The sequence below is a fragment of the Herpailurus yagouaroundi genome, unplaced genomic scaffold, assembly GCF_014898765.1.
Source record: "Herpailurus yagouaroundi ecotype Mexico unplaced genomic scaffold, PumYag 67700, whole genome shotgun sequence".
In the NCBI taxonomy this organism is placed as follows: domain Eukaryota; kingdom Metazoa; phylum Chordata; class Mammalia; order Carnivora; family Felidae; genus Herpailurus; species Herpailurus yagouaroundi.
This window is the reverse complement of record NW_024420499.1, coordinates 5,493,866-5,505,951: the sequence shown is the minus strand read 5'-3', so window position 1 is coordinate 5,505,951 and position 12,086 is coordinate 5,493,866. Positions and strand designations below refer to the sequence as shown.

The 12,086-nt window shown below is 41.2% G+C and overlaps 1 protein-coding gene across 3 annotated transcripts in view; it reads right to left on the bottom strand.

The window, feature by feature from the left end:
- Positions 1-12,086, bottom strand: part of GUCY2F (guanylate cyclase 2F, retinal) — a 112,016-nt gene that overhangs the window by 14,587 nt on the left and 85,343 nt on the right. For all 3 annotated transcript variants that reach the window (XM_040468371.1, XM_040468372.1, XM_040468370.1), the window contains exons 15-17: positions 10,910-11,084; positions 6,733-6,831; positions 3,538-3,632 (exon numbers count right to left, since the gene is read on the bottom strand). In XM_040468371.1, the coding sequence (XP_040324305.1) occupies positions 3,538-3,632; positions 6,733-6,831; positions 10,910-11,084 (369 nt within the window). The remainder of the gene's footprint in view (positions 1-3,537; positions 3,633-6,732; positions 6,832-10,909; positions 11,085-12,086) is intronic.

Below are 12,086 nucleotides of genomic sequence, written 5' to 3'. Positions count from 1 at the left end.
AGAGACCCTCTCTCCTAAATAATAGCATCTTATTTTTGGCCTGACACCTTTAAGACACTGTGGCATCTCCTGTGTTTTTTTAATTCTCACAAAAACTCTGGAAGGTGGGTTTATTATTAACCTCATTCTGCAAATAAGGACACTAAGTTTTGTCGAAATTGAATGACTTGTCAATAAGTAAACATAGGTAGAACTTGAAACCAATTTTACTAGACTCCAAGTTTTATTTATTTTCTTTTTACTATTACTTAGCTATTTTTTATTGAGGTATAAATGACACATAACATTATATTAGTTTCAGGTGCACAATATGATTCAATATTATAAAATGATCATCGCAGTAAGTCTAGTTAACGTCTTAGACTCCAAATTTTAAGTGCTCTTCCTTCTATACCATAGAGCTTTTCCAACACACTGGAGTCAAGGGACAGGTCTAGAGGCCAAAAAGCAACTGTTAGGAATTTTAAACCTTGTGATTAATGAGCTTCCTGATAATCATACACAAAAAAGAGGCCTCTATGTGAAGAAATGAAAGCACAGAGAAGATAAAGTTCAATGTCACACATTGAGTCATTGATGGGACAAGAATTACAGCCCAGACCTTCTGACCTTTGTGACTATGTCAATACAATCTCATTACTTCTTAGCTTGATGGCTGGTGTGTGTGTGTGTGTGTGTGTGTGTGTACGTATATGTGTGCATGTGCTTACACATGTGTATACTTGTGTATGTGTGTGTAAGGGGTTGAGGGTAGGGGTGAAAGAGGTTGGGGGTAAAAAAAGAAATCACAAGTAAAACAAGACTACTGCTTAGGGGTCTGCGAATCAAATACTATTTAGCCCCAGAATTCAGAGACAAGGTCACAGGTGTCCACCTCCAGCAAGGACAAACTGGCTGAGAACAACCATTTGGGAAAGTCTTTTTAGAATGTAAATCTACTTAAGAAGCCCTAGTAAACACATCTGATAAGTCTAGATATATACAAGGTCTCAGCAAGAAGCTTCCAACTTGTCAGAAAAATGGTAACCGAAACAGGAATCATGTAAGAAAAGAGGTAATAAGATGACATATCACCAGGCCATTAGGAGAGAAATATTGAAAAAGCAGAATTGGCCAGTTAAGCACTCATGATTTGTTGCCAGTACAGGACTAGAGGGAGTTGGAGTGGGCAGTAAGACAACTCCCCAGAGAGGCTGAGCTTGTCACCTCTAAATGAGTCCTCCCCCAATCTACCTCAGTTTCCTCATTCTGACAGCTTTCTTTGTAACCCCCACCCACCAAATTGCTCAACTATACTATGTTTTCTTCTCTCACCCAATCCAATCTACACCTTTGATTCTACTAAGGGAAACAACTTAAAGTGTCATCACTCCAATGAAGGAGATGGAATGGGAAAAGAGTGTTGTTGATCCAATCCTTGAGCCCAAGAGAAGAGGCTCTGATGGAAGAATTTCAAACTTCAACCAGCTGGAAGGAGAGGATGCTTTCAGCCATCATCTTTGCCATCACACCTGGTGGTCTATCAAGTGTGGTCCTTCTGACCCATGTACTAAAGCATTCCTTGCTTTCCAGCAACACAGACTGAATGAGGGATGGAAATATTGGCTCAGAATTTGTGAAGTGTGCTGGTGATATGGTCTTATTGGGGATATATTGCATGCCCCCAAGGGACAAGGAATCTCCTGTCCCCCAGTCCCTACTATGTAATGTCCAATACCTGCTTCTGGTGGGGGACCGGGGTACAGAGGCAGAAAGGAGCTCCCATTTTCTCCCTTCCTTCTTTGGGTCTTACTTCCTATTCTCTTCTTTCTTCTCATTGTTCCTTCCTTTCCCCTGGGGCCCTCTCTCTTCTCTCTTAGTATCTCCCTCTCAATCAGGAAGCCTCTACCACCTTAATAAGCAAGACCTGACATGGCCTTAGGGGAAGTCTCTCCCTGCCTCTTCCTCCAACTTGCTGTAGTACATTCCCAAATTCCCTGGGCTAAGGGAAAATGTGAAGCTAGAAAGGGCCCTTTTGACGTAGTCTTGCTTTTGTACTCAAAACACCCAGTGATGCAATTATTTCTGACTGGAATTTGGGGTACAATAAAAACCATAAAGGTGGGGGTATATTTTTTCTTTTCAGTTGCAAAAGTGTTACCTCTTCAGCTCTTCAGCTTTTAAATGAGGGAATCTGTTCCCAGCAATACAGAGAGGAAAGTGCCACAGGAGATAAAGCTGCCTTTGTCCTCCTCTACTGAGAAATGACAATATATAGAGAGATCACAAAAGCCTTGGGTGATTTGATTCACTGTTCAAGTAATATTGCCACTCCTATCCTCTCAGTGAGTTCTCTGCAGAAGTGGGAAAGGAACCTCTGTCCCCTCATAAATGACCTGCTAGAAGATATTAGGATCTATTGGAGGAGACAAACTAGAACTAGCCAGAAAAGGAATTGATCAACTAGAATCAAGCCTTCCAACCTTTAACTTCTGAAATCCTTTCACATGTAAATCGCTGCCATTTGAGGAAGGCATGCCAATGACAGAAACAAATTGTGCATCACTCAGTACCCAGGTGTGGCTTTGCCCAAATATAATCATTGAGAAAATAATTTTCCTGTGCAATGGTATCATAGAAAGGGTACTGAGTGGGAATTCAGGCTTCCTGGGTTTTGGCCTGATTCTGCCATCAAATGACTGTGTGACCCTGATCAAATTACTTCACCTCTCTGGGCCTTGATTCTTCAGCTCAAAATGAAGAAGTTAGATGATCAGATATATAGAGTCTCTTATAAATGGGGCAGCCAGGGGCTCTGGGGTTATCCAGAGGAAGATGAAAAGAATCCAGTGGAGATGGGATGGGAAAGAAAGAAAGAAAGAAAGAAAGAAAGAAAGAAAGAAAGAAAATGGAGGGAGGGAGGGAAGGAAAATGGGAGGGAAGGCAGATGGAAGAAAGGGAGGAAGGAGGGGGGAAATTATTCTAATCCTGAATCCCAGATCAATTGATAGTCCTAACAGAGAGAAAATGTGCTACAAAATGTTTGTCTTTCATAGGAACTGACTTTATTCCTCCTGGTCCTTGGGGAAAGTCATAAAGCCTCTCTGTAAATGGAAGGTTAATGGTGTGAATGAAAAATTAGAAAGGGTGGCCACTGAGAAGGCAAATAGAAAGCCCAAACTCACTAATAACTTTAGCTTATTGAACAATGTCTAGAACTGCCAAAGAATAAACAAAATGGAAGTTAGAAAATGTAAATAATAGTGCAGATCATTGAAAAACCAAATTCAGGGCAATTCTTTAAGAGAGAAAGATACAGCTCATAGTCTGAAAAATTCAGGAGTCTTAATCCCCATTATTGTAGCCATACTTAAAGAGAAGAAAACCGAGGAAAAAAGGAACAATCTCTTGGGAACTGAAAATAGGGCTGGATATTCTACCCAAATTATAGCTCTAAGTCTCAGACATCCAGGTAAACTCTTTCAGCAGACCATGACCTCTCCAGAAGCAGGTGTGTCCAAGTGGTTTGATTTTAAAAAAAACAAAAGGACATTATACCCTGAGCTCTGTTCTTCCTCGAAGCTCCACTTCATAGCCCTCACTTAGAGCTTGAAGAATTGTCACGGTGCTGTGACTGACATGAATGCGATAAGCTGTAAAAAGAAAGACAGAAATGACTCTGGATCCTTTCAGGTAAAATCAATGAGAAAAATATTAATGTAATAAATACCCCTGCTTCTAAATGAATGAGACCCTAAGAAAAGTGCCTGAGAGAGAGCTTCAGTTAGGGTTTCACAGGAGGAGGAACAAGGAGTGATGGCCTTCCTCAACAGACCCAAATAAGGTGTTAGGTGTAGCACCTATCAGCCTCCTGGACACTATCTGAGATGAAAGGTCATGCAATAGAAAGGTGTTAATTTAATTCGAGGGTTGTGATTGAGAAACCAGCTACCACTACTGTGCTCCCAGCTGAAATGTGACCTCCTCAGAGGGAAGTTCGGCTTCAGCAGCTTCTTTCACAGGCTGCTGCTAAAGCAGAGCTCCCAAGGTCTACATATCCTACTTAAGAGACAAAAAGGTGTCTTTCTTCATACACATCTATACAACTATCTTTCAGTATTGCTGCACTTAAAATAAAATATCACTGAAAAATGTCCCAAGACCTCTGTCAACATTCTGTGGCAATTGTGCATTTATAGCTTTCCTTTGGATGCATACATCTAGCTGTGTATACACACAAATGTATTCTTTTCCAATTAATGAGTCCAACCTGGGATAAGAGTGTTCTACATGGAGAATTACAACTAAAAATTTTATGTAGAAACCAAGTATAATTCTTTGGTGATGAACAATCATTTATAAACTGAGGTAGAATCCTTGACTTTCCTGAAAACTATTATCCTATGAAGTAAAACCTTGTTTAAGCTGGGTCTTGAATAAAAGTTCAAGACACTCACAAACACACTTGAGAAAATAATTCATTTAGAAGCTGAGAGCAATCAAAGCCGGAAGGCATGTCTAAAAAGAACTGCAAGAAATTTCTGCTTTGTGTACTTAAAATAATTTTCCTTCTTTTGACAGTTCAGTATTGTTTGTGTCTTCCTCACTAACTCATGGTCACCCAAAACCTCTGCTCAAAAAGGGTCCCTAAAAGCCACATGTTCATCTGGGTGTCCCTAGCCAGCACTATGTGTGCCATTCAACTAGCATCTGGTCGTCAGTCATAATCCTACTAGTGGGGAATACCCAGGTCAAAAGAGAGAGATAGCTCATTCCAACAAGCATCCAGTTGTGTGGCAAGGAGAATCACACCATGACTGGGTCACTAGTTACTTCCAGTTAATTCAACTGGGCATAAAGGAGACGTTGATGAAATTAATTTTTCAATAGACCTATGACATGTCCTGATCTCATATCCAACATGAAGCTACCTCTTTATAAATCTTCAATCAGGTGTGGAGCTTACTGCCATATTTCACAGCTCCTTTAATGCTGTGACTACATGTGTATGTTTCTTTGTATCCCTCACAATGTCTTCCTTGCACAGTCAATGCTTAATAAACACCTGCTGTGCATGATTCACTCCATTTTCTTATTTCTAGCTGGTCACTGGACAAGGTGCTGCTTAAATCTGAAAATTCAATTTCTTCTCTCAGCTCTGTATTTCCAATGTGTAATGAGTGGAGTCTCCCTGGTGCAGACCAGAATATGACTTCAGTCTTCTAGAAGCTTACATCAGTCCAGAATACCGTGCCAAATCTGCATTGAGGTTCCATGATCAATTTCACTTCATCTTGGGTTGCACTTCAAGAACAAAGTCATATGCATGCAGCGTTTCCTGGATGACTACTTCCATGGCTTCTGCCATGTCTGTGGAGTTCGAAGACTTTCCCAGATGCCAGAAAATTTATTCTGACAACAGCTTCTAAGTTCCGTGCTGCCTCCTTAATCATGGCCGCACAGGCTAGATTGACTAAGACTGGACCCATTGTGCAAACCTGTTTCTGAACATGAGTGATGAGGAGTGGGGTCAGACAGGGCACCACCCACTGTGATATAGGCCACCATATATCATCAGGGACTAGTTTGTGTATACTGCTGGAGTTTGGGAAGAGCTTGTCTTGCCCAGTAGCAGCCAGAGCCAGGGTTGCTAAGAGCTTAAGTGTTTTTAAAACATATAATCCTTGGGGCGCCTGGGTGGCGCAGTCGGTTGGGCGTCCGACTTCAGCCAGGTCACGATCTCACGGTCCGGGAGTTCGAGCCCCGCGTCGGGCTCTGGGCTGATGGCTCAGAGCCTGGAACCTGTTTCCGATTCTGTGTCTCCCTCTCTCTCTGCCCCTCCCCCGTTCATGCTCTGTCTCTCTCTGTCCCAAAAATAAATAAACGTTGAAAAAAAAAATTTTTTTTAAAAACATATAATCCATGTAAACTGTATATAGAACCTATTATTGTTTTCTACACTTTTCCTATATTAGCTTAAACAAATTGCTTTGCTCAACCATGATAAAGTTAAAAGCACATTGTGATTCTGACATTGCCTTAGTAGTGGCAGTAAATAACAAATAAAGAGGCACCAGCAACAGACAGATGGCATAATGGTTTGTACAGTTTTATTCCCAAAGAAGGGGGGAAGAAATGGTATCTTTGGTACCATGCCTGTTTTAATAGAAACTAAAGGTTTCATATATAAGCAAATTGGAATTATTTCAGATTTCCACGCTCCTTAGGTTGAGGGATTACCGCTCCCTCCACCCCAGGGGGGGGGGGCGCTATTTGATAAAATCAGAACTCCTGGGATCCTGACTAGCTCAGAAAGAGGACTAGAGCAGCAAACAACGGCACTGTAGGAGGCAGCTTACTCTGGGTATGTCTCCACAAACTAGGTTAAAAACTAAACATCCCAGTCCCTTACTTATTTCTCTTTTCAACATGACTTCCCCAAACCCACCCGGCTGGCCAATTTTTTTTCTTTACCCAAAGGACACTTTTAGTTGCTTTGAGAAAATTGACTATTTCAGTGTCACTTAGCTACAGCTTCATTTCTAGAACAAGAAAGGTACATGTTTAATCCAACATCACCCCCTACTGGCTTGCGATTAGAGACCAGGAAATATGTGTATAGAATCTCCTTAATCTTCTCAAATTATGTTTTATTAAAAAAAAAAAACATTGAAATCCCAAGTACCCTGCTCTCCTTCCCCCTCTCAAAGAATAATCACTTTTCCAATCCGATCCCATCACTTAGGTACTCACGTAACCCTGTTGATTCCATCCGAGAAGCTGTGTTCACAGTGTCTCCAAACAGGCAGTATCTGGGCATGGTGAGACCCACCACTCCTGCAACAACGGGCCCTGTAGAGTAGCAGTCGGTTGGGGTTACAGTCAACAGGTATACATCCAGTGTTAATAGAGGAACACCGCCAAGGGAAGGAATGCTGCTGCATAAAAGAACAAAGTTGCCGCCAAATAGCTCTGGGAATCTGAAGGAAGTGCTATAATGAGTACTAAACCCTTTGCCCTACAAGAAAGCACATTTATAATGATGCAAACATGACTACCTTTCTGATTTACGCTCTTGTTCCAAATAACAGTTACACCCAAGGTGCTTGTATCTGTCAACAGGGACAAAAAAGCATAAAACCCAAGCCAGAAAGGCCTGGGCAGGGACTTGGGATCCAAGTATGTTTGTTACAATGAAAAAATGTAACCCTTTCATATGTTTTAGGATTAGAAGGAGGGATCTCATGGGGCTTATTTCCCAAGAGAATTATTGTTAAGACAATTGGAAAATCTAAAAAGAAGTAGAATTGACTTTAAGTCATTTGTATTAGGGGCATAGACAAGCAGTATATATAGATAATCTAAGAATATTTTCTATTTGTCCTTAGAATGTTTTTATTTTTACCTCTCAATATGCCCATATTAGGTGTTCAGATAGTGAACATTACGTGAAAAAAAGCCCAGCCACCATACTGAAGTCCTAATTCAGGAGTATCTAAAAAGTTCTCCATACTTACTTTTCTGGCCTGTGCTCTGTTTCTATTTAAAATTGTTCAGTATAGGGGTGCCTGGGTGCCTGAGTTGTTGGGTGACCAACTGTTGGTTTTGGCTCATGTCATGATCTCATGGTTTGTGAGATCAAGCCCTGTGTTGGGCTCAGCGCTGACAGCACAGAGTCTGCTTGGGATTCTCTCTCTCTCTCTCTCTCTCTCCCCCCCTCTCTCCCTCAAAATAAATAAATAAATAAACTTTAAAAATAAAATAAAATATTCAGCATTACCTTTTTGCTATTTCCTTAATTAAATAATTGTTTTTGCTTCAAAGAGTTCTTTCTTTAATTTATAAGGATAAAAATCAGTAAGAACTACAAAACTTACATCTTTCATTTTAATTCATTTCTCACTCATTCATATACATTCACTGAGCACTGAGCTAGGCACCAAGGGGAATAAAAAAATAAATGTAACACATGGTCTCTGTTCTTTAGGAGTTTATATCTAATTGAAGAGAAAAAGCTACTGAACAGGAAGGAATTAAGCAACAACCCAAAACAATGTATGATTGAGGTAAGATAAGTGGTACAGGCAAAAATACTATAATAGTTTATAAAATGGGAGGGGGGATGCTTTGGGGGACATGGTTCAGTCAAGAAGGGTCTAATGGAGAAGGTAGGATTTTATTTGGCTCTTGATGGGTAGGTAGGATTTGAATAGGAAAAAAGGGACATGAATCACTGGTCTGTGGTTTGGATTGAGCATGGAATTTTGGGAAGTTCTTTGAGAAAACAATCTGCGTAGTTCAGGGGGTAGGGAAAAACTGGAGACAAGATTGAATATTGGGTTGTTCAAGATAGAGGAACTTGAACCACTAGAAAATTTTGAGCAGAGTATTACATGATGAAAATGATTTTTCTTTTTTCTTCTCAGATCAGTGTACAGAATGCACTGAAAGGGGAAAAATCATGAAAACCTGTTAGGCGGCTATTGCTGTAATGCAAGCTAAAGGTTATGAGTACTGGAAAGGAGGAGATGATGGGGAGGCAGAAAGGGGAGATAAAAGAGAGACGTTATGAAAGGAGAACCAACAGACTTGCTGGCTGTCTGACAACCATGAGGAAACTGGCATGGGCTTATGGTTTGTGGAAAAAGACGACTTGAGGGGTGCCTGGGTGGCTCAGTCGGTTAAGCATCAACTTTGGCTCAGATCATGATCTCGTAGTTCATGAGTTCAAGCTCCATGTCAGGCTTTGTGCTGTCAGCTCGGAGCCTGGAGCCTGCTTCGGATTCTGTGTCTCCCTCTCCCTCTGCCCTTCCCCCACTTGCACTCTGTCTCTCTCTCAAAAATGAATAAAACAGTAAAAAATTTTTTAAAAAATAAAAAAAGATGACTTAAAGCTTTAGATATGTTGAATTCAAAATAATGGTGAATCATCTAAGAAGAGATGTGCTAAGGAGGGTTGGAGATATGAAACTGAAGCACAGATGAGAGATGAGGGCTTTTCTTTAAAAGAAAAATACTGAACACTTGCTGTGTGCTAAGCATTCAGGATGCAAACATGAGTAAGATATGGTTCCTGCCATCAAAAAGCTTATAGTGTAGGGGCACCTGCTTGGCTCCATCAGTAGAGCATGTGATCTCAGGGTCATGAGTTCAGGCCCCATATTGGGTGTAGAGATTAATGTAAAAAAAATTTTTAAAGAAATGGATAGTCTAATGGAAGGTGAGACAAGTCAACACAGATTATGCTGATGACTACGAGAAGGATGGATAGAAAGAAGCAAGAGTACAAGCAAGGAAATGTTACTGCAGTGACCCAGATAAGAGATCCTTGTGGCCTAGACTTGAGCAGTGAGAGTTGAGTAGAGACAAGACAGATTCAAGAAATATTTAAAAGGTAAATTGCACTACTAGGTATTTATCCAAGGGATACAGGTATGCTGTTTCAAAGGGGCACATGCACCCCAATGTCTATAGCAGCACTAACTACAATAACCAAAGTATGGAAAGAGCCCAAATGTCCATCAGTGGATGAATGGATAAAGAAGATGTGGCATATATATACAATGGAGTATTACTCGGCAATCAAAAAGGATGAAATCTTGCCATTTGCAATTATATGGATGGAACTAGAGGGTATCATGTTAACCTTAATCAGCCAGAGAAAGACAAATATCATATGACTTCACTCATATGAGGACTTTAAGAGACAAAACAGATGAACATAAGGGAAGGGAAACAAAAATAATATAAAAACAGGGAGGGGGACAAAGCATAAGAGACTCAAATATGGAGAACAGAGGGTTACTGGAGGGGTTGTGGGAGGGGGGATGGGTAAGAGGCATTAAGGAATCTACTCCTGAAATCATTGTTGCACTATATGCTAACTAACTTGGATGTAAATTTAAAAATAAATTAAATAAAAATTTTTTAATACATACACACACACATAAAAATAAAAGGTAAACTGCCCAAGACTTGGTAAATGGTTGAATGGTGAAAGTCAGGGTGAAGGAGGAGTCAAGGAGGATCACTCCCAAGGCTAACTGGAATAACTAGGTGAGTGATAGTACCACCAACTGAAATAGAGAATAAATACCAGAAGAGGAGGAAGCTTATGTAGGAAGAAAGCAATTCTGTTTTGGATTTGAGTCTAATGTCCGTAGAAAGGATTTCCATGGGACATTCAGGAGGAGATTTCAGCAGCAAGCTTGAAAGACAAAACTGAAGCTTAAGAGGGAACACTTGTGCTGAAGGTGTGGGGCCAGAAGCCATCAGTGTACAAGTGGTAGTTAAGTCATAGACGTGAATGAGAGAAGAGTACGTGAGGAGAGAAAAACAGTGGATGAAAGACCGAACCTTGAGGAATATCAACATTTAAGGAACAGAAAGAGACGGAAGAGATTATCAGACAATGGTAGGAAATGAAAGCCAGGTTGGAGTGGGTTGCAAAACCGAAATCAAGATGTTCAGAGAGCAAGGAGACCACAACTCAGAACACTGCAGAAAATGGGGGAGCAGCCACAATTAGAGAGCAGGAATTCCTAAAAGAACCAGTAAATCACAAGGAGAAAAGGCATTCAGAGAGTGAGGAGTATGTCATAAAAGTGAGTTGAGGGAAGTGTTAGGCATAAAGTAATCAGGGGTGTACTACCCTTTTTCTAATCTTCCCTTGTGGTACATAGGAAATGTTGGCTCTAACAAGAAAGGTAGACTGAAAGGGTTTGGGACCTAGGACAAGGACTGCTGCCCACTGGGGTAGTGCAGGTGCTGGTGAGAGAGTAAAATTTGGGTAGGCATAAAGAAACTATGCAGCGCTAGATACATGGGTAAACCAGCTGCTAGTAATCAAGGAAGCAATACCCTCCCCCACCTTTCTACCCTTCTCTTGAAGCACATGGGAATGTCTTTTCTTATTTTAGCTGGCTGTTACCTGAATGCAGGCCTATTCGAATCCGGACTGGGACCTCTGGCATGTGTCGCATCTTGAAGGTACCAACGGAGCTCAGGATATCTAGGGACATGTTTGCAATCTCAGCTGCATGCCTACTGCCATTCCTCTTTGGGAGGCCTGAGGCCACCATGTAAGCATCTCCAATGGTCTCTACCTGGGAATTATGGGAAATAGAATTAGCAGGCAAATAACGTGTGTGTTGTATGCATGCGTGTGTGCACACATGTGGATGTGTCTATGTTTCACAGAGCTTAAGGAATATGATGGAGGCCTACTTCTTGTAAAGGGAGGAAGACAGAGCAAGGCTCTCAGTGGTTCACGGTCTGGCTGCACATTAGAATCATTTAAGGAGCTTTATGGAAAAAAAGTACTGATGTATAGGTCCCACACCCAGAGATTCTAAAATAGGTGCAGCTACTTTGCAGATTCCTGCCATTCCTAGAGAACTATCAGTCTCCAGGTAATTCCTGGAGAAAGGGGAAGGGAAGATTTCTGGTACCTCCCATGGGTTTCCATGGAAGAGCCCCCTAGCTGAAAGTGCATATGGCACTCTTCTAACAAAGCATTTCTCTAGATGATTTCAGGTAAATGAGCTGGGGCAGCCTTAAGGCAAATATAGAGAAAGGGAGAGGAAGGAGGTAGAAGAGATTGTCCCTTCTGCTTTGCCTTGGGTCTGAGAACTGGGTCTTTTTCCACCAGCTACCTCCTCCTCTCCTGGTGCTACCTATCTAAGGAGGAGCAGTACGTGCCCTCAACTGCTTTGCAGGGGGCAGTTAGAGCTGGATACTTGTAAAGAAAGGCAATCTATGTTCCTCATCTTCCCAACAGAACTGTCCTCACTCTTAGGTGACTAGTAAATTGAAGCTTTTCAAGTAAATCCAAAAGATAAGTAAGCTGAAAGGATTCCCATGAAATGTGCCAGTCAGGCTCTGCTAGGATAAGTTTGGATCAAGTTAAAATCCATGTTCTTCTAGACAACTGCACTCACAGAGTGCAATAGTTAAGACCATGAAATTCTGATGTCATACCACCTTGGTTAGAATCCCAGATACACCATTTACAGACTGCATGGCTTTGGGAAGCCACTTAACTTCTCTGTGCTTTAGTATCCTTATTTGTAAAATAGGATAATGGCAGTACCTACCTTATAGAGTTT